Genomic DNA, 23146 nt, shown 5'->3' on the forward strand with positions numbered 1-23146 from the left:
TTATATAGTCTTATCCTTTTTGTTGGTAATTTCACCTCATGTTTATTTTCGTTATTAATATAGCTTCAATGGCAATAACTTTTTTAAAAATATTTAATCACAAAAAATTAAAACACGCTCATTTTATCATCGATAACTAAATTAATTTCACGTGTCTAATTTATTCCCCAAAAAATCAAAATGTTCCTTATATTTTTGACAAACAACTTAAATTCAATCTCAAATTGGAGATTTGTTTAGAGTCAAAACAAAGTGTTTTTTTAACTTAGAAAAATTTAACCAAAAAAATATATATGAAGTTCTTCAATTTCACAAGAGAAATTTAATTAAATTCCTTTGTCTGTGACCCAATGGCATCACAAAGTGGGTAAAATTAGTATAGCTAAGGCTTAAAGTAAAATAAAATAAATAGAAAGGTGGATAGAGAGAGAGAGAATGTATTATTGATAGAGCTTAGAGAGAGAACAGTGTTGTGTTCTTCGAAGACAAAAGAACGGCAAATTCCCTATTTTCTCCTTCCCCAATCCAATCAAAGGAAAAAAATAGAAAATCGAGAATCAATCTGGAATTGAAAGAGTGCTCTTTTGATAATGTTTGGGAAGTTGTAATGTTTGAATCTGAATCCAACATTTTTCTATGAAGTTGTAATGGTTGAATCTGAATCCGATCGCTTTTCATGAAGTGATTTGATTTTGTTCTTTGTCTTCATCTGATTGTTCTTATTGTATCGATTCGATTCGTTTTCGATTATTTTCGGCTGTTGAAGGGAAAACATATTAATTAATAAAATAGAAGAAAGATGAACGGTGGTGATGGTGGAGATGTCGCGGAAGCTCCGGCGGGTCCACCACCGCCTCTTGAGTGGAAATTTTCTCAGGTATTTGGTGAACGTACGGCCGGAGAAGAAGTTCAGGAAGGTAATTTATTATTTTTTTCCCCAATTGTTGTTACACTTAACCCTCTTTTACATATGGATCCATTGTTGGCTTGGTGTCAGTGTTGAGATTAGGGTTTTGCTATTCGTGTTTGATCGGTTATGAGGTAGTGCCATACTGAAAGCTTATTAAATCTGTTAGATTTCGATCACGGGCTTGATTGAGTTATGGAGATTTTAGCCAATTGAGAACAGTATCTACTGAACTCTAACAAGTTTGTTGTTACTGTCTAGATCTAGATGATTGTTTTCCGACTGTAGATTGTCATTGTTCTCAATTTAGTAGGGGACTTTAAAGTGTAGGTTTTTGACTTTGATGCAAGCGTCCTGTCAAAAGGCAGTACCTGCTGTCTTCACTTGTTTCTTTGGTGCTTTCGAGTGTTGGAACTTCATGTATGCACAAATGTAAACCACGATGGTGTGGTGTAAGTGCACATGCAATCATGTATTATTACTCTGCAATGGTCAGTACGAGGCAGTCAGCAGACACTGTTTTAGCTCCATGCACTAAGCTTTTGATCTTTAAGGTATGATGTTGGACAACAGCCTCATTTTTAATCAGTATGACAGTATGTATAGGTAGAGATATGTCAGGTAAAACTGCTCAAGAATAGATGCCTCCCTTCGCCTAAATTGTCAGAAGACTTGATATTTCTCATGGGGGTGTGAGCTTTAATTCAGCCGTGTTTAACCATAACTTGCATATATAATAGACTATCCCAAAATAAGATTTTGTTGATGTCTATTTTGCTGCTGCATAGTAAAAGGTTGTTACTTTCTTATGAAGTACTTCAATTTGTCGTATGAAATGTCTATATATCTTTTACGTCTCCCATTAGATAGTTCCAGTATGCTCTCTTGGTTTTAAGCTGCAGTATTTGCAGCCTAGGGGAGTCAGTCATTCACTCTTGATGTTTGCGTCAGCAACTAAATGTAGATTGGTATAGATATGATTGTCCTTTTGTAAACTAGGTTGAAGTGAACATCCAACCGAAGTAGGTCTAGGTTGAATTCTTGTAACACTTTGTAGATGCTACACTTTTTGCTTTAGCTTCCCCAGTAAGATTGTTTCTGATCTGAGAGTAGTAAGTTTCATGACCTTCAATATAAGGGTTAGAAGTTTGTTATGGCTTGTATCTAGCTACTCAAGTATTCTATTAGCATGAAGAGTATATGCACCGGAAGATAATGGGGAGTTGGATTAGCTTGATGTCATTTTACCTAATCTGCTTAGGATTTTAGTGTTCAGAATGAAACTGAATCGGGATTTCTCTTTGATTCAGCATCCTGAGCCATGCGGCTTATTTTCCTAAATCATGATTCATGGTGTGCATCAAAGTCCATTTTTTCTGAAGTTTATACCGCAGTCAAGCTCCTTTTTCCTCGTGCCTTCTGCTCTTGCATCTCCTTCTTTTACTTCGACCTCATTTTTTATTTGTCTGAAATATGAGAATGAAGGATGCGCTGAGTATTAGTCTTTTGTTCATTGGAGTTCTCCTTTCTTAATGCCAGCACTTTTAGTTGAGAAGTAAGATACCTGTTTGTCTTTTATTGCCTCTAACGACACTTTCATATACCATCCACTAGTAATCTTTTGATCCTTGGAACGTTTTTCCTAATACCTACTCATGTAGTTTCAGAAGTCAAAGTACCTGTTTGCCCAATACCAACACATGTGGTGTCCGAAGTCCAAGAACATGGAATTTTTTTCCCCTGAATTGTGTTTTTCTTCTCAATGTCTCTAAAGGAACGTGTATATACGATGTGGATGCATTTAGTTTTGTCAGCACTAAGATCCTTTTGGTCATGTTTCGAAGCTCTCTGAACTGCCAAAGCCATGGCTGCATCAATTTCATTATTCTTATTCACATCCATTCCCTAGTTCAGATTCACTAGCTGCACTTTTCCTATATGTACAGTTTCTTGTTTATTTTGGTTCAAGCAGGCCTTCAGATTTTTATTTTGCGCACTGTCGGTGCTAGCAACACATTCAATTGCTTCTTCATATTTCCTTCAAGCCAGCAATATGTTGCACTAAGATAAAAGGAACAGAAAATAATGCTTGTAAAACCTGTACATGAATTCATCTCCATGATACTCATCTGGTGCTCCATGTTGTATGACATGGTTTGACTAGTAACAGTGGCAGTTCATATTATCTAAGGCTCAGAAAATGCTTGTGCCTGGATAATACAGCTATACCATTTCCAGTTGCATTGGTAGTTTGCAACTATGACCGCATGTGCTTTGCTTTCTGTTCGATGTTCAGGACACTCAATTTTTTGAGTATCATGATATATTTTCTTATCATTATTGTTGTAGTTGATATCATCTCCGCGATCGAGTTCGATAAAACTGGTGACCATCTTGCTACTGGAGATCGTGGTGGTAGGGTTGTATTATTTGAAAGGACTGATACAAAAGAGGTGGGTTTCTTCACAGTGCAGTTCCAGAAGATTTATTAAAAATTGGAGGTTGTTTCCGCTGATCATGTCTCTCCTTTTGCATTGTTTTACTTTAGAATATCGGAAGTCGGAGAGAGCTAGAGAGAATGGACTATTCAGCGAGTCGGCATCCAGAATTCCGCTATAAGACAGAGTTTCAAAGTCATGAACCTGAGGTATTTGCCAGTTCTTTGTTGTTCGCCCTTCTTTATTCTTCCTTTTTGGTGGGATAAAAGAGCGAGGAGAATATTATTTATCTGATTCTTATGTACCACTTTCCTGTCCAGATGCAACTATGAAGGGGTGAATTGCCTCCTGCTGCTATTTCTCCTTCTTCATTTGCTTTGCTTTCCTTCTTTTCTTGCTTCAAATGGTATTTTAACTTTATCCATTGCATCTTTCTGTGTTCAGTTTGATTATCTGAAGAGTTTGGAGATTGAGGAGAAAATCAACAAGATCCGTTGGTGTCAATCGTCTAATGGTGCCCTCTTTCTTTTATCCACCAATGACAAAACCATAAAGTATTGGAAGGTAATTTTGTTCATCCAACTTGCTTTTCTATGGTTCCTTAAATTCAATGTAACTTGCTTAGTTTATTTTGGTAAAATAAAAATGAGTAGTACTCTTCTGTAAATCCATGGCTCAAGATACATTTTCTCTGTTGCATGGATGAGAGAAATATTGATTGTTAATTTCAAATGTGGTGGTGAGCTATTCTGATTGTTGTTGAGATGTATACTAGTTGACAGTTGATCTATGTTGTATCTATTGTCTACCTTTGAAGCCACTTGTCTGGTGGCTATTATTTTTGTGGGTTCCTTATCAATGTGCTGAGGTGTTCGCTACTTCTTTTGCTGATTCAGGTCCAAGAGAAGAAAGTTAAGAAGATATCTGAAATGAATATTGATCCTTCTCGAGCTGTTGGAAATGGCAGTGTGGCCAGTTCTAGTGTTTCTTCCAGTCCAAAGCAGTGTCTTGCAAATGGGGGTTATGCAGATAGATCTTTCAATTGCTTGAGCAATGATTTGTCATTTCCACCTGGGGTTTTTTCCTCATTACATTTACCTGTGGTAGTTGTACTTAAGCTATATATGCCCTGTATGTTCAGTTGTTTATGGCATGTCGAATATGTCTCTGTGCATTACTTTTTTGTTTATCAACCAAGCATGTTAATTAGTGTTTGTGATCGTACTTTAAGGTTACATGGGAAAGGAATGCCATGAACAATTTCATAAAGACACATGTTAGATATTATAAAGTTCTTTTCTTATTCCTTACACATAAAATAGAAATAAAGTAGCAGATCTTATGAAGTCGCCGCTTGAGTTGAGCAATGTACATGGTGTTTCTGGACTCCTAATTACTGAGAAGACTGTTCTTTCTAGTCTCTGCTAGTTCTAGTTGTTGTCTGTAGTCTCAAAAAGGTACTTGTAACATAGTTAATTGTGCAAATCTTAACATATACAAGCTAGGGACATCCTATGTTCATGTGTTATGTGCTTTTGTAAATGGCTTTGGTTTCTCATGACATGGATACACAGACTTGTTGTCTTATCTTCAAATCCTCAGCCTTGGATCATTGGAACTTGAGCATTTTCTGTGCCTTAGATTTTTTCTCTTGATTGGTGGAAGAATTTAGGTGCTCCACTGCATCTCCTCTCCCCAAGACACTTGTTACCTTTTTAAACTTGACATGATGTCCTCATTGTTACTCCATGAATCTAAAAGCTTTGCAATGTTTATATAGGTTACAAGTAATGAGACCAGCCTTGTTGCTAGGTGCAGACGAGTGTATGCTCATGCACATGACTATCACATCAACTCTATTTCAAATAACAGGTGAAGATATTGCTCTTGCAGTTCTGCTTTGCCATGTTGTTTTATCTGGTTTACGAGAGCTCATGGTAATTTGTCTGGCCTTTTTCTTTTCCATTTAGTGATGGTGAAACATTTATATCAGCTGATGATCTCCGGATCAACCTTTGGAACTTGGAAATAAGCAATCAGAGTTTCAATATTGTTGATGTCAAGCCGACAAATATGGAAGATCTAACTGGTAAGTTTTTCCTCAGTTTCCTTGTTGTGCGGAACTTTAACTAGGTCATAGAATTTATTTTTTGAAAGTACCTTGTTGTGTTATATCAGTAGATGCTTAGACTTTAACCATATTTTATTTATTGCAGAGGTGATAACTTCAGCAGAATTTCATCCTACTCATTGTAACACGTTAGCTTATAGTAGTTCAAAAGGGTCAATTCGTCTCATAGATCTGCGGCAGTCAGCTTTGTGCGATTCACATTCTAAATTGTAAGTGCCACTCTTCCCCTTATTTCTAACTTTCAATGCATGTAGATTTTCTTCTTCTTTAAATGTGTTAATTGTCCAATAGAAAAATATGAAAAGTTCTGGAATAGAGCTACCTTTGCTATGTATAGATATGTATTTCAAATTACTTCCGGATATCTTTATTAATTAAAAATATTGGTTCCTTGTTATGCAGGTTTGAGGAGCAAGAAACACCCGGTTCAAGATCTTTTTTCACAGAGATAATTGCTTCAATTTCAGATATTAAATTTTCTAAGGACGGAAGATATATACTCAGCCGTGATTATATGACCCTAAAGGTTGGTTCCTTTTACTCAAGTTTCACAAAATCTTTGGTGGAGTGCTTGTGAGTTGCACCAATTGCAGTGTGCTTCACATTTATGTGTCTTTACTTTTTAGAAGACACAGTTTGATCTGTAAAAGCTTTGTATAAAAAGCATAGCTCCGATGAGGGGGCATTAGCATAGCTCATGGCCTGCTCCATGGTCTTTATTGTGCACATTACCAGCTCTTTGTTTTGTTTTTCATTTGTAATAAATTTTAACCCCTATGATCCGATGGAGAACCCCACTAAGTTGATATTGTATTGAACTTGGTTATATGATATGGAATACTCTCAAGTGCACTTAAAGTCCTCGTAGGATTACTCTAGAAAATAACATTTTTATGAGCTTCTAGATGCATTCAATGTGGTTCATGTTCGTGGTGCTTCCCAAGTTTTTACTGTTATTTGTATTAGTTGATGGGTGGTATTTCACCTTCGATCCTTACTTTTCCCTTTTGGCAAACTTTTGGATTCAGAATTTTTTTTGTGCACTAGTTGTGGTTTCCTGAGAGCATAATTTTATGACTAATGAATAAAAGCTGCTAGATTTTTCTGAACAAATCTTGCTAGAAATATCTTATTATCCTCTATTCAATCTCTCTCAGTTCATTGTGGTGGGTCGGAAAGTAGTTTCTATCCTAATTAGAAATATTCAAAGTTCCTTGACCTCTACTATTTAAATTTAGGCAGTTGAACATTGAGTACTTTTTTTCGTTGTATATTCGCTCTTTTGCCTTTGAAGACAAATTTTTTAGTATTGAAAATGGTTCATTTAGCCCCCCCCCCCCCCCCCCCCACACACACACACACACTCGAATTTGGAATTGAGGTATGTAATATCTTTGATTGATATATGCATATTAATGCTTTCAATATTGTGTCATTTTACATTTTTAGCTAAAGAATCCGTGTGAGAATTAGTTTCTATATCAGGTAGCTTGTGGCTGTGGGTAGATTGAATCGAAGGTGCAACATTTTCATTTTTAAATGAGCAGAGACATATTACAAGCTGCAGTTAAATATACTGAGTTTGATATCTGCTGTCTGAGGTTTTCTTGATGATCTAGCTGGCGAAAAAGGAAGGGAATGATCGGCGAAGTCCATCTCACAGATGATTTAGTTTAAACCACTTTCTCTTTTAAACGACATTTTAGTAGTAGTTTGAAGATTGAATACTTTTATAGCCTGCAGGGTGATTCTGGATCCCAGAGATGATCAATTGACGGGAAAAATCTAATTAGAGGAGTTTAATTTTTAGTTTCAGTTCTGTAATAGGAACCACTCCACCTTTATCTTAAGCAAGTTTGTTAGGATGCTGCTCAGCTTTGCTTTATTATCTTTGTCTAGTTCTATATAAAACACTGTCCTCCAGTGTTTGATGCTAACGTACAACAACATACCCAGTGTGATCCCACAATTATGTGTACACAGGCCTTACCCCTTCCTTTGTGGGGGTAGAGAAGCTGTTTCCGATAGAAAATAAGAAGTCATGCAGAAAATATTAAAGAAAGAAAAATAGTAAAATTAACCAGAGTAGAAGTAATAATAGTAAAAATAAAAATGAAGAATACGATAATGCTAGCATAATAATAATTATGTTTGATGCTTACATGTTTTCACTAAACTACATTTAATTAAAGTAGATCAAGACCAGGAATTTTTATTACTAAAGTATAGTTGTTGCTTGTTTTCAAGCTGTGTCTTCTCTGGTTCGGCTTTTGTTAGGAGAACCACCGCTCTTCCATGTTTGCATGTTTTCCATCTTTATATGGACAAGAGTGTTCGGTTGTCACTGAGATCGCCTTGTTTTTTTCAGCTATGGGACATAAATATGGATTCTGGTCCAGTGTCAACCTTCCAGGTTCATGAATATTTGAGACCAAAGGTGAGTTATCATCTGTATCAAGCTGTTGTCTATTTTTGGCATGTCTCTTAGCTGATCATAGATTTTTTACTGATACGCAGCTATGTGATTTATATGAGAATGACTCCATCTTTGACAAGTTCGAGTGTTGCCTTAGTGGTGATGGGCTGCGAGTAGCTACTGGTTCTTATAGGTGTGTAGACTTTCATCTATTTTGTTTTTCCTTTTATTAGTTCGCCTCTGATTTGTTTCTTAAAAAATATTACTATGATTTCAGCAATCTTTTCCGTGTCTTTGGTTGTGCTGCGGGGACTACTGAAGCAACTACACTGGAAGCAAGCAAAAACCCCATGAGGTACATATATCTTATCTTCTTCATGTGAATGGATTTGGATATAAATGCTGTTTGTCTTGGTCTCTGAGACATTAATTGTGCTCCACCAGAAGACAAGTACAGACTCCTTCAAGGCCTTCCAGGTCCCTGAGCAGTAGCATAACACGTGTTGTCAGGAGAGGTATGCATACATATTCATATATGCACTCGACAATAAGTCATGTTTATACTTTTCTTATTACCAGAAATATATTTCACCATGACGAAATATACTGGAGTACATTTATTTGCATTACAGGTTCAGAAAGTCCAGGGGTTGATGCAAATGGAAATTCATTTGATTTCACAACAAAGTTGCTCCATCTAGCCTGGCATCCAACTGAAAATTCAATTGCCTGTGCCGCTGCAAACAGCTTGTATATGTATTATGCATAAGTGTTAACAGGAGGAATGTAGTTTTCTTGGATAGCATTTTTTCAGGTTGCTTTTTGAGAAACGTTTTCTTCAGAAGCAGCTTGAGGTTTTACCATTTCACTTCCAGGTGCCTCGCCAACCTGTAACATGCAAGGTCCAGAAGTGGATGAAAGACTCCAAATGAACCAACTTTGTCTTTGGCAGCATACTGATGACCTCGCGTCCTTGTCCTCCTCTTCTCGTTTTCTGCTTCACTCTTTGGAATTTGTTATTATTATATTGGGTCGAAGTAGGGAAAGAATGTCTTAGTTTTCCTACAAGCAAAAACTAATGGATGTGCAACAAATTGCCACTAGTTTTTAAGGTAAATGTAGTTTTTACTGGAAATGTTGGTGGAAAGGAGCTGCTGCTAACTTGCAGGGTGAGTAGCTTATTTTCTTGGATAGCATTATTTTTTGTAGGATAAATCAGTGTGCCTTTTGTTATAGATTATTAACTAAAGTAAATTTTTTCTGTAAAACGAGTTGAAGGGCACTGACATTTGTTTACTTGTATTTTTTGCTTTTGGGAAGTAAAGTTGGCACTGTTAAGCTTGTCACTCCTTACAGAATTTCAGTTTTTTTAAAATTCTACTACTCTTATTAGATTTGCAGTTGGTAGTTTTGTACTTGTGATGGAACTGAATAATGATGTGGCAAACATGTTTTGACATAATGGGATAATTTGTTTAGCTTGATCTCATCATATGCTGTTTTTTGCCGCTACACATTGCTTTCGATTTGACTATGTTGTGCGTGCTCATCTTAACCTTATTTGAAATGAACTGAAATTCATATCATCAAATTGCCGTGTCGCATATTTCACGTGTAAATTTTGTCACCGTCGGTCTGAATAATGCTCACTCCTTTTTTTTTTTCGTCAGCCCCCAAAAAGTGATACATTTTTATGTTTGGTATTTTCATTTATTCAATTTTACTTGTTCGATGTATTAATATTCTTACTAGTATAGTTTAGAGAATCAAGATATAAGTTATCTTTTTTGTTAAGTGTATTTCTTTTCGGTTTGAACCATTAAAAGGTTTGCGATAAATGAGAAGTTTCATTAAAGAAGGAAAAAATAATATTGAAATAAAGTCCAAGCCTTGATCGCAATACAAATTAAATAGGGGTAACTTTTGAATGTCATAAAAATATGGCACTTTGAATAAAGAGGCATGCACCACTTAGCTAGCTGAGTGACATAATTAGTCCCTTCATGTTTAAGTCGGTCTCGGAGCTTCTATTTCTCCCATTTACTCAGATAGTAGTAATTGAATTTTTCAGTTTCAAATTTCTATCTTCTCCCAACGATGTCTCTTTTACAGAGGGTATCCACAGCAACTTCTCGTCCTGCTTTAATCTCTTCCCTGAGAACAGCACCTATTCACACCGCTGCATCCTCAACGCCGGCGGAACTCGGAAGTTCACAGCCGCCTCCGGCGACGAGAACGTCGAAGTCGCCGGCGCTGCCTAAAGCGGCGGAATATGTGATTTCTAAGGTAGACGACTTGATGAATTGGGCCCGGCGTGGATCCATCTGGCCCATGACTTTCGTCCTGGCCTGTTGTGCTGTTGAGATGATGCATACTGGGGCGGCTAGGTATGATTTGGACCGATTTGGTGTTATTTTCCGGCCCAGCCCGAGACAGTCTGATTGCATGATTGTTGCGGGTACGCTTACCAATAAAATGGCTCCCGCCTTGCGAAGGTGACTTTTTACTCGGTCACTGGTCGTATGGTTTAAAGCTTCGTATAATACTTGCCTTTAGTTTACTTTGATGATCGGGTTTTGACTTGAGAGAAGTTTTAATTATTGATTTTGATTTGAATTTTGTTGTCTATTTGAAATGTACCAAAATATATTTTAACCTTATGGAATGTACGAACTAAACTAAAATATATGAGCAATGTCAGTAGAAAATTGAAAATAAAGAGTGACAAAAAACAAAGAGATTATGCAGAGGTTTGGAAACCATAACTAGCTTAAGCGGATTTTTTAAACATTCCTGAAGGGACACTTATGCTTGAAAACCAAATGCTCTTTTTACGCGATAGAAGCTGGAATAAGGACAAGAATCAATGTATTAATGATCCGAACATAGCATTCATGTATAATTGTGATCAGCCTAGAATGTAATGTATAATAAAATGTCTATTACAAGAGTAGAAGAAGCTAGAAATTAATTTGTGTTCAATTTGTTTGAATGATATTTGGTAGGGTATACGATCAGATGCCTGAACCAAGGTGGGTGATATCGATGGGAAATTGTGCTAATGGAGGTGGTTATTACCACTACTCTTACTCAGTAGTAAGGGGTTGCGATAGGATTGTTCCGGTTGATATTTATGTACCTGGTTGTCCTCCCACAGCAGAAGCATTGCTCTATGGCATTTTGCAGCTTCAGAAGAAAATTCATCGCAGAAAAGATTTTCTTCATTGGTGGACCAACTAAGTACTAATATATATGATGATCCTTCATATTATAGTGTGGTGTTTGTCTTTTCATATTTGTGTTTTACGCGTACTGTTGTGTGTACTTGGAATGCATGTCACTAAAAAGAAACTTAGCTAGGGTGTGGTCCGTGGATGAAGTCTACCTTTGTAGTGTCGACCTAAAAAAAAGTGATAGCAGCATATTGTGATCTCTTATATAGTAATTAAAATGTTAGAAACTGTATAATTTGATGTACTGATGATGTGAGTATACTAGTTCTTTTCAACTATTTATTTCTGCTATTAGATATATTGATTTGGGTGTTCCAATTTAACATTAGTTATTTACAATCATAAACAGTTTTACATACTCTCAAGTCTTAATTGACCATGACATACGCTCCTATCTAATGTGCCCATATAATTCATGAATTTAATTAACTTATATATACGTTACGTTATTTACGCTGGCAATGTTATTCAATGTTACTTTTCAGATTATTAGTTCTACATTTGCATGGACTTGGTAGGAATAATTAGTTGTTGTAATCTTTTATGTGATTATATATAGTGTAACTTTTTAAACTTAATTTATTAATTGAGACTCATAAACCTGAAATATATATATAGAGAGAATAAAAATACGCAACTGTTCCCTAATCTGTAGTTGGAATTAGGTGAGGTTCCGTTCTACCCTGATAGTTATGAGAACTCGTAAGTGACATTTGTTTTGGGATGGAACGGAAGGAGTAATTTTTTTGTCTTCATAAAATTATTAAATATTTAATTTTAAGTTCAGTTATTATTATTATGTAGTATTAACTTTAGAACATATAAAGGTTCATAAATTTTAAATTGGGAATAAGTAAAAGATTTTTCAAAAAAAATTCAATGAATGAATCTAACGTAAGTGTCCATCATTGTCTATTGATATTTACTCGTGTGAATTAGATCCAAGTATTCTTACATTTCCCCTTTCTTACACTGTCCTCATGTGGAACAAATCCATTTTCCATTTTCCCAACTAATAGTGACAAAAGTGGAATTGAATATGGTAATCAAATGGGTCCAGTTTTACCAAAATGCATTAAAACTGCAAGTCGTGTCCTTTTGTCTGTTTAGCCACTTTTTTTTGGTCATTGACTTGGCTGTTTTTTGCCATTGCTTAATGGTGGATGTTAGTGTTAACCACTTAGCTATCGCCTTTTTTTTTTGGGACAAAGACCGACCGAATTCACACTCTGGGAAAATTGAAAAAGAATCAGAGTTTCACATGACACAACTCATTGTTTTTAAGGCCTATTTCTACCTCGCTTTAGTCTTTTGTGACAAATTGTCACTTGACCATGAATAATTTTTTTGGTTGACACTTAAATTTGGATCAATTGAGAGTGCATATCTAGATATGATTTTACTGACAAATAAATATTCCACGTCGTACCTACTGTGTTATGGAGGAGTCAAATCATTGTAAGCAAAATCATTAATTAAATCGAAGGGGATAATAGGAAATCTGATATGGTTATGACGTATGTCTATGGCCTGTATATGGGTATGAGATAGAGCCCGTTTGGATGGACTTAAAAAAAAGTAACTTTTATGTATGAAGTGCTGAAAGTTATTTTTATAAATAAGCAGTTGAGTGTTTGGATAAAAGTGCTGATGTGAATTTTAGGGTTAAAAGAATAAAAAAAGGTAGTTTGGGAATTTAGTTAAAATATAAGGGATATAAAAGTATTTTTCATGATCAAAGAAAATGACTTTAAACACTTTGAAAAAAAAAGTTAGGAATTCTAACTTTTCATTTTTGACGGACTTTAAGAACTTTATGGCTTAAAATCAGCATTAGACAAACACGTCCAAAAGCTAAAAATGAACTTTAAATTGATCAAACCAACTTAAAATCAATCCAAACGGGCTCTTAATGCCGAAGGGAAGGGGAGCTTTGAGAGGCCACGCTAACTGATCAGCCGTGTTTTACGCGGGTTTTGACAACAGTGACGCTGACCCTGGCGCGGACATAAATCAAATTTGCCCCATTTTCTCACTACCTTCTATACACATGAAATGATATACTTTCTCCCTCCTCAATTTACGTGACACAAATTTAACAAATTTTTTTTTTAAAATTAAATTATCTTATAATATGAAAAGATAGACATTTATTTTTGGAACATATTAAAAAGAAAAATGTGTCATATAAACAATTTTCTTAACTAAAAAAAAGTGTGTCAAATAAATCGATTTCTTAACTAAATGATGCGTAACAAAACTGAACAAATTAATAATGAAAAATTAATTCTTAACGAATGAATTGCAATAAATGATCAAAAATTTACCTAGAAATTTTACAAAAAAAATCAATCGATTAAAACAATTAGGTTTAACAAATTCAAAAATAAATATGAAATTAAGGCCTTTGGGGATCACATCCATATTTTGTTAACGACAAAGAGTATTTTTAACGGATAATTTCAAATATATAAAATAAACTAATTAGTTTACAATAAATATAGTCATGTTTATTTACATTACTTATAGATGAGCTATACACTGAATATACATTATGATACACTCAAAAACTGAATATAACTTGACTATACATGAAATATACACTGACTATACATGCCTATAAAGAGAATGATCATGTTTTTGATAATTATTTTTGCCGGATGGCCATGTGGCGTAATTATTCCAATTTTTAATCCTATAATATAATGAGAAATTTCACAAATAGCTACTATAAGTATCTTAATTATGCTTCTTAACTACAATCTGCCTAGTTACGCTCCATAACTATAGTTTCGTTTTCTATGGATATTTTCGTTTGTATAATTCGTTGTCAATACAAACAATGTAAGTATATACAAATTATGTATCTATACATTTAAGAATTTTTCAGAACTTATATAAATCAAATGTATTAACATGATAATTATATACAAGGTAGGGTCAGCATATACAAATTCTAAATTTATTTAATTAGGAAAATTCTAGATTTATACAATTAGGAATCGAATTATACGAATTTTGAATTTATACAATGGGAGCCGAATTATACAAATTCTGGACGTGGGCCACATAATTATGATTGTAAGTTAGTAGAGAATCGTAATTTTATTAAACTATAATTATATTAACTAATTAACTAATATATATTTGTTTATTCGCGTAATTTTTGACCCCTTACCCTTTTAACAAAAGTAGCCAAGTTACTCCCTAATTCCATAAAATTGATCTGACGACATAAAATTTCTACAGATGTATTTACCTTTTGAGGGAGGGAGAGCTTTGGAGTGACAAATAGAATTATATAAATTTAAATTTTGAAAATAGTTTCTTGCACAAATATGAACAAAATTGATTGTTTCTCATATTCTGCACATAATAAAAGTTTTAGTACATCAAATTGTTTTTTTATTTTTTTACATTTTAAATTTTAATAATAATTTGTTGTCTGCACTTTTCATGTCGATCGTGGCATAGTCCGCATTAGAAGTGTTGTCGCAATTATTCACATCTCTCACCATAAAAAAACATTAGTGCTCCAACACCATCATGGGGGGGCTCCGCCACGTGTCTCCGGCGAGATTGGCCGTGGCTTTTCGGCCACCCAACGCTACGATTCCGCCTATCTGGTTAACAAATGTACGCTCCTGATTTCCACCAACAACAATCCAACGGCCACGATCAATCTCATGATGCTCTCGTGTCTTATTTCTGCTTCGTTTGCACGCTAGCTTTTAGCTATTTTGGCTTTGGGTGCTGCTTCTGTTGCCGACTTTGCCCTCGGCTTCTTGATAAAGACTTAGCTTCATCTTTAATTGGAGCCGAGCCGAAAAGCCTAATCATGTTTGGATTTCTGAAATTTAGTTGTCCTTTTATTTTGGTAACTATATTTTCCTTCCATGACAGTTTCTGTGGTTTTTGAGATTATAAAAATCTATTTTATCATAATTTTTTATATATATTTTTTAAATATTTTAAATTATCAATTATTTTAACTTATAGTATTTTATACAAATTTTTTATATATATGATTTTTATTTCAAAACTCTTGCGATTTCATACCCAAATTCATGCTAAGACACACTATTTGACTTTGAAAATCTGCATGGTACCGCATAAATCGGAGGGAATAGTACTCAATACACTCGTCTTGATTGTAATTTATGTATCTTAATTAAATCTTAATATGATTAGATACGAGGTTTTAAAAAAATAGTAAGAAAGATAACATTTTGAACTACAGTTTGTTATAATTGAACATCTAAAAATATGATAAATATTCTTATTAGACACTTTTAGCTCGTATATAACTTGGAAAAAGTTTTGTGTGCATGTTCACAAACGTTCATAATGTAGATCAGTTAAAAACATCAAACATGTCTCCTCTTTTAATTGTTCACATTAGCATCTATTTAGTCATGCATGAGGTTTTATGCTTTTATTGAGGTAAATATGGATAACTAAAGGACATGACTTATTTTAAGTGTTCAACAAATCTATGTAATGGGTACTTTGAGAACATGTATAATAGTTTTTTCAATATTTTGAGCCAGAAGAATCTAATAGGAACTTTATATGCTCGGATGCTCAATCGAAACATATATAATTCAAGTGTCTAAATAAAATTTACTGAAAAATATTAAAAAAATGTCGAGGCCAATTAAATGTGTTAAATTTCAAATATTCTTAAATCTCGTAATCTAAAATATACTATAGAATATTGAAGTTCAAAAATTACTAATTATAAAAAAATAACTTCGCTTAAAAATAAGTAAGTTAGATAAATTAGAAGAAGAGTGTTTTCTAATGAGAAAGTTCATTCCCAACACTCAAACTCAAAGAGTAATAATTAGGGATCGGTCGGTTCAGTTCGATTTTATATATCATCTGTTTGATTTATCGGTTTTTGATTTTGAAATATGTTAAACCAATAATAAATCAATAAGATATTTTTTATCGATTTTTGGTTTATCGGTTTTTGTCCTTAAAGGTTCGGTTTTTGGTTTACCCAATAAAAAAATGATCATAAAATAATTATATGACTTCTCCAACAATTTGGTGCGACAGGACAATAATATAACTTTACGGAATGCTCATAAAATAGAAACAATAGTGACTAACATGAAAAAACCTCTACAAATGCAACACAAATAAAAGAACTAGGATAATAATATGAATTGAAGGCTAAAGGGCAAAGGTAAATATTGATATTAATCTTTAATATTTATTTAGGGATAATGTAGTAAATTATTATTGTCTAAATGAGTTATCGATTTACCCTATAACTCAATATTAAAAATCAATATCAAATCAATAACCCGATAATTTTTTTTAATAAAACTATTAAAAATTTATTAACTCAATAACCCAATAATATTGACCTAATAAAAAATTTTTATTTTAATTTATTGATCGATTTGATTTTTTTTACCTCCGGTGCTAATAAGTTTAGACTGGGACAGGAAAGGAAAAAGTCATCACGCGGATTATTTTAGGGATGGGTAGTCAAGTTCATAGTATTTTTTTTGACTAAGACATTCCTTAATAGTTGTCTAACACGACAAAATAATGCTAAAAGTCTTTTGCCAAACATGCCATTGAAGTTGAAACAACATACCCCCCTCCCCCCCAAAAAAAAAAAAAAAATTATTCCCTACAAAAGAACAATTTGGTTTTGTCAAACTTTTAACAAAATGAATTAATAACATTTCTTATATTTTACTTTACTTGACACAGTTGAAATTTTGATTGTAATTTTAGATATAGAATATTTGGGGTTTTTGAAGTTAAATTCATAAATTGAAAAACTATGCAAAAAAATTATAGCTTAAAATAGTTATGCATATAAAGAAATTTTGATAAATAACTGGTGTCTAAATTGAGAACCTCCACAATCACACATTGTCTTGAGAAACTTTTTTGGTGCTGATGACGTTTGATTCCTTTAACTTTATTAAGAAAAAAGAAAGTGGTGAATATTTGAAACCACATCTTACCTATTGTAATTTATAAATGAAAAACACTCCCAATCAAATTGAATAAACAAGAGTTATTAAATGTTTAATTTGATGTAGTAGTTTGTAAGGTTAGTGAACATTATAAAGACGAGAATTGACGTTTTAGTCTCCTTGTTTGAATTTAATAACACCAATTACGTTGACGATTTAACAATGTAATAGTATTAGCTTTTGGAGCACCCAAGACTCAAAGGAAGTACTCACTATTTTTAATCATTTCGACTATTCTTTATTTTTCTGCCCACCAACTTGAAAATTCTTTAAGAAAAAAATAAAAAATGAACGGCAGTGGGTCATTTTACTAGACTCCTCTTTAGCATTTAGCCAATCTCTAAAATCAGCTTGATTGATACTTCACTAAACACTCCTTCAGACTGGACCACGAAAAATTCCATTTTTTAAAGTTGTCTATTCATGTGGTGTCGAATATTTATGTTGACATTCGATTACGTTTAAGTTTATATTAAAAATCGTATATTATAATTCAATTGTATGTGAATTTATGTTAAGGAAATTTCGCATGGGGAATAAAGTGTTATCTAATATAAGTTAATTTTATGACTCCTCCTCCTCTCTTTTCACTATTAGTATTTGGTGGTATTATTCAGTAGTTTCATAATTCCTAATTTATTTATATGTATTATTATCTGCTGTATTTTACTTTATATTTTACAATTGATTGTTATATTTATTTATTTTTGGCTTTGATAACATTGTTTAGTAAAAAATTTATTAAAAATAATTTTTTTATCTAACAAAAATTCTGATTTAACACACTTTATATTAAATAATTATTTATTATTATTATTATTATTATTATTTATTAACTTGAATTCCATTTTTTTTTAAGAATAAAGAATTACTTATGGCTGCATCGAGTAAAATTCCATTTCCATAAGCTTAAAAAGAGCATAAGAAAGAGAGAGGAAACTCTGGTTGTCTCTTCTCAACTCTTCTTCTCTCTGCATGTAGTATATTTGGTGACGACTCTCACGCGGAATTCTGCAGATCAATTCACATCATTCATTCAAATTTCAAACCTATTTATTCTGTGTCCTCTTTCTTTCATGATTTTCTGAAAGATTTCAACTGAGAATTTGGGTACTGACTCACTGATTTGGTGGAAAATTGGAGGTATAGATCTTCAGAAATCTGTTTTTCATATGTTCAGGAAATTTTAATAGCCCTCTTTCTGGCCTTTAAAGTTCTTGCTGTTGTTTTCGTTTGAAAATATTTATTCCTTTTTGTCCTCTTTTTAGTTTCCCTCTTTGCTGTTTCGCCACTTCTCAAAAAAAAAAAACCAAAAGGACCAGCAGACAAATCCATTTGGTTTCAATTCTTCTATTTCCTTATCATTTTTAAGCTCAAAATTCACTTGGAACACTATATTCCTCACATACCCTTTTTCATCTTTGGATCAATATGCAAGACCCATCAATTTATTCACAAATTAAGCCTCAATTCCCAGAGCAAGAACACCTGAAATGCCCCAGATGTGATTCACCAAACACAAAGTTCTGCTACTACAACAATTACAACCTTTCTCAGCCACGCCACTATTGCAAAAGCTGTCGAAGGTATTGGACTAAAGGCGGTACTCTTCGCAACATCCCAGTTGGTGGAGGCTCTCGTAAGAGCACGAAACGATCTTCATCGTCCAGTAAGAAAAGCTCCTCAACGACGACTTCATCCTTTGCAACTCCTCCATTAACTTCCTCTGTTTCATGTTCTTCACCCACAAATCCAAAACCAGAGCCTTTTGGTGTACCTGCAATTCCATCTTTTGATGTAACTACTGGGCCATTCAGCTCACTGTTGGCGTCAACCGAGCCGCAATTTGGGAATTTTCTCGAAGCTTTGAATCCGAATAATAATGGGTCCAGTTTGCAGTTGGGTAACCCAATTTCCAGTTCGGGCTCGGGTTCGGGCTCTAATCATCAAAATGGGAATAATGCATATTTGGGTGTTCAAAATGGTGGAGAATCTAATAATTGTTGGAATGGTGGTAACAATGCTTGGCCTGATCTTGCAATTTTCACACCAGGTTCCAATTTCCAATAAAGAATATTAGAGGTAGTGTATTATTAGTACTAAGTAGTATTTAAGAGAAGGTATTTAACTATTTTACTTAGTATATTTAACTTTTAAACCTTTTGTTTTATTTTCTTTACATTCTTTTGAGAGTGTTGGTGCTGATTGCACTCTGGTAGCAATTCAACGACAACAACATATATAACTATCTAGTATAATTTCACGTGTGAGGTCTGAATAGGCAGTATAAAGTATTAAAAAATGTGAAGTGTTGTGTATGAGTAATGTCATCTATGCACATGGTCACAATACTCATTTTATAAAGGTAATGCAATATAAAGCATGTTCAAAATGTGTATTGTTTGATACTTTGTGTGGTATATCCATGGGAAAATGGTAAATCATGGGAAATTTCATTTTCGTTTTCGTTTTCCATCTTTTGATACTTCAGGTTCTTACAACTGAACCCATTATATTTTTGAAATCATCAATTCAGGTTTATCACTTACCAATTTTTTTTTAATTTTTTTTACATATTTTTCTATACTCGATATCGAAACACACTGGGTTCAATATAATAAATCAAATCGAGTATTTAAGCTCTCAGTCGGCCGGTGATTGCCTATAATTTGTGTTGGCTTGTTGGGCACTACAAGCATTTGTTTTCTTTTGGACGTTCATACACACACATTACAAAAACAGGAAGGTAGCAATGGACAAATTTTGTTTCATTGCTAATTTTATCAAGCAACGGATTATTATAACATTCTGTTAGCTACCAGCAATTTAGCGACAATTAGTAACATATATATTATTTTTTTGGGTAAAACAACTCTAATATATGCTAGTAAACTCCTCTATAGTATAGGAATTGGACTTTTAGTGAAATGCGACCAATTGTCTGAGCAAATGATTAGCGTAAGGAAACATAACAAGACTTTTGTGAAGTAGGTATAATTCAATGGATTGAAAATTCTTGTGTTGAAATCTATATCCTCTTCAAAACAAATAGAGAGAAAGGATAAAAGAATTGGTATAATTTATCTTGCTCATGATGTAAAAGCTAAATATTGAATGACTCGCCGAGCCTAGATCGAATCAGTTTGTCGCATTTCAATTAATTTTATGAGATACGTATATTATTCCACGAAATACCTATTATCTTCTGCCTAACACAAATATTAATGGAGACTATTTTTCATTCTCTTTTGGATTATAGATAAAATTGATTTGCTGGATGATGTGTTGGGGCATGGTGAAAGTCATTGTAGATACCAGTTTAATACTTATTGAAGAGTTCTTGACTTGTTACAAAGTCTTAGAAGGACTAGACAAGATCTCAACTTTTGCCTTAACTCGATACTCTGTCTTATCTTTTTTGCCCCCCCTTTTTAGTGTTTTTTGTTTGTAACAATTAATTTATTAGATCTCCTTCTTCCTCCATCTTGAAGTGGTTGTACATGTCTCTGGGTAACATGGTCAATGTTTCACATGCTGCATATAATTATATGCTTCTATACAACCAACAACAACAAAAAAAAAAAAAAGGAAGAAGAAGAAGAAGCAAATACACAGTTTATTGTGCGGGTCCAAATAATACTCAATAATTTTAGCCTGAAATTCGTACATATGTTGAAAAATTTATTAAATAAGTATTGGGTATATATAATAAGTGAAAAATCAACAAGGTAAATGAGTCGGGGTTCAATCCCAAACAAGAATCATCAAAACTCATAAACTTTAATGTCTTTTAAAATAAGAAGGCTTGTTGTTAATTTATCAAATTTAGCTCAATGATAATATAGCTTGTTCCACTTGCCTAATTCGGAGTATATGTACAATCAAGTTAACCTATCTAATAATTTAAGACTAATTAGGCTGCATATACAACACAATTGACCAATACAAAAATTAATTAACTAATAATCGATTTTGAGCTGAGCAAATAAGATCATAATTTGCTGCTTAGTTTTAATTGACCCACTAATCACAATTCAAAAAAATATTAAATCAATTATAAATACATTTATTGATTCGACTCATTTAACGTATCTAAATATAGCACATCCCATTGATTTAACAACCCGAAGGAGTGGTTGGCGATAAATCAATCAATCTACTTGTCAGAATTGGTGTAATATTAACAACTACTACTTATATTACCAAACTAAGCAATTTGATTAAAAAATTTGAGATGTATCCCAAAGGTCCGATGGACCAGGACCACTCTATGGATTTATGATTTTCCATCTTGAACCAACCCACATGAGGGGGCCTCTTGAGCTAAAATTTTGCAACTTTCTCTAAACAGAACATGAATTTGGGGCCACAGCCATGTTAGAGTCAGATGGTGTGAAATAGAAGGATAAATATTTACTGATATCGGATGTTTACACTCAATCAATGTAACTTACGGTAATTAAGCAATTTAATGAAGTAAAATATATATTAAGTAATCATGGTTTAAGTGATATGTGTGTATTTCAACACTTATTATATATTTATTGACTTAATATTAACACTCGGTACGGATAAGGCTTCACCAAATAGAAGTTTGATATTATTGGACGTGTGTTGATGAATGTTTTCCTTACCTTGGATGATTATATCAAACCTTATGAGTTTACCTTGATCAAATTAAAATAATTTAAGAATATATGGTCATTAAATGTGGTCAAATAATTAGATAATATTATATGTCATATATTCATTATTTTGATACAATGTTATGTCATATATGTGGGGTCCAGTTTCCACTTTTTTTTCAAAAGAGGCTGCGGGTCATTTTTTGTTTTAATTAAATATTACTGCAATTTGCAAATTGCAGCTTCTTCTCTTGATTTGTAAAACAAAGTGGCCTATGGTAGGTCGAAATAGCTCCTCATTTGATACATCAAAATTCACAGAAAGAGAGAAAAATATTTAGAGAGGTGTGAGGTATTTCATAGACTATAAGAAAATAGTCTGTGAAGAAAAATAGAGTGTGAGCGATATTTTTAGTAAGATAGGAGATCAAAAGAGTGTTATTCATTTCGATTGTGTAGTAGCCATTTTTGAGTATTGTACTCGGTACAACCCAGTGTAAAATTTCTTACTATAGTGATATCAGTTGTTCCTCTTGGCCCGTGGTTTTTTTCCTTATTTGGGTTTCCACGTAAAATTCTTGGTGTCATTATTTTTTCATTTTATTTCTACTATTTTTGACTATATATATTTTTGTGTTAGCCCATTTTTCCCAACAAACTAGTATTAGAGCAAGATTTTATCTGAGTATGCTCTGTGGTTACAGCATAGTCTTAACTTCCACATCAGAAAAGATTTACTTTGATTTGCTATAGTTATATTTTTTGGGGGGAAAACGATGAAAGCTAACACTAGTAGAATTGTTACTTTGATTGATGTTAATTATGCCATTTGGAAGGGGGAAATGGAAGATCTATTTTATGTCAACAATTTTTATCAATCAATTTTTACCATAGTAAAACCTGAAAATAAAACAGATGAAGAGTGGAATCTGTTGCATAGATAGGTGTGTGGATTTATTAGGCAATGGGTTGACGATAATGTGTTGAAACCATATTTATGGGGAGACACATGTTCGCACCCTAAGGGAGCATCTTGAAAGCTTGTATGCTCGGAAGATTCAGAACAATAAATTATTCTTAATAAAATAAATGTTAACTTTAAAATATCATAATTGTTCTCTGATGACAGATCACCTGAATAATTTTTAGGGAATCATGAATCAATTATATGCTATGAGCATTAAATTTGATGAAGAAATTCAAGGTTTGCTTCTACTTGGCTCCCTATCAGACTCTTAAAATATTTAGAACTTCATTGTCAAATTCTGCTCGGAATGGTGTGATCTCTATGGATTCTGCCAAGAGTAGTATCTTGAACAAAGAAATGAGAAGAAAATCTCAAGGTTCTTCTTCTTCATCATCGGATGTCCTGGTAACTAGCTTTAGGGGGA

The 23146-nt window shown here is 33.4% G+C and overlaps 3 protein-coding genes across 7 annotated transcripts; all 3 read left to right on the plus strand.

Moving 5' to 3' along the window:
* The first annotated feature begins 429 nt into the window (after window positions 1–429).
* Window positions 430–9284, plus strand: LOC129893979 (serine/threonine protein phosphatase 2A 55 kDa regulatory subunit B beta isoform-like). Of its 4 annotated transcripts, none has more exons than XM_055969447.1 (14): window positions 430–917; window positions 3257–3360; window positions 3456–3554; window positions 3790–3909; window positions 4242–4451; window positions 5126–5217; window positions 5316–5434; window positions 5562–5685; window positions 5879–6002; window positions 7845–7913; window positions 7994–8085; window positions 8170–8247; window positions 8337–8407; window positions 8525–9284. In XM_055969447.1, exons 1-14 carry the CDS (start codon window positions 800–802, stop codon window positions 8659–8661), a joined length of 1557 nt encoding a protein of 518 aa, XP_055825422.1. In that variant the 5' UTR covers window positions 430–799; the 3' UTR covers window positions 8662–9284. The 4 variants fall into 4 exon arrangements, with proteins under 4 accessions (XP_055825422.1, XP_055825424.1, XP_055825423.1 ...); XM_055969449.1 differs by having other exon boundaries at window positions 8340–8407; XM_055969448.1 differs by having other exon boundaries at window positions 4242–4448.
* A 582-nt stretch (window positions 9285–9866) lies between these two features.
* Window positions 9867–11423, plus strand: LOC129895146 (uncharacterized). 2 transcript variants are annotated; one of them, XM_055970805.1, is made up of 2 exons: window positions 9867–10387; window positions 10898–11423. In XM_055970805.1, exons 1-2 carry the CDS (start codon window positions 9990–9992, stop codon window positions 11130–11132), a joined length of 633 nt encoding a protein of 210 aa, XP_055826780.1. In that variant the 5' UTR covers window positions 9867–9989; the 3' UTR covers window positions 11133–11423. The 2 variants fall into 2 exon arrangements, with proteins under 2 accessions (XP_055826780.1, XP_055826781.1); XM_055970806.1 differs by having other exon boundaries at window positions 9867–10279.
* Window positions 11424–18053: 6630 nt separating this feature from the next.
* On the plus strand, window positions 18054–20613 carry LOC129896462 (dof zinc finger protein DOF3.1-like). The gene is made up of 2 exons (XM_055972377.1): window positions 18054–19212; window positions 20390–20613. The coding sequence occupies exon 1, from the start codon at window positions 18562–18564 to the stop codon at window positions 19198–19200; it is 639 nt and encodes a 212-aa protein (XP_055828352.1). The 5' UTR covers window positions 18054–18561; the 3' UTR covers window positions 19201–19212; window positions 20390–20613.
* The last annotated feature ends 2533 nt before the right edge of the window (window positions 20614–23146 follow it).

This window comes from Solanum dulcamara, chromosome 7, assembly GCF_947179165.1.
Source record: "Solanum dulcamara chromosome 7, daSolDulc1.2, whole genome shotgun sequence".
NCBI classification, from domain to species: Eukaryota; Viridiplantae; Streptophyta; class Magnoliopsida; order Solanales; family Solanaceae; genus Solanum; species Solanum dulcamara.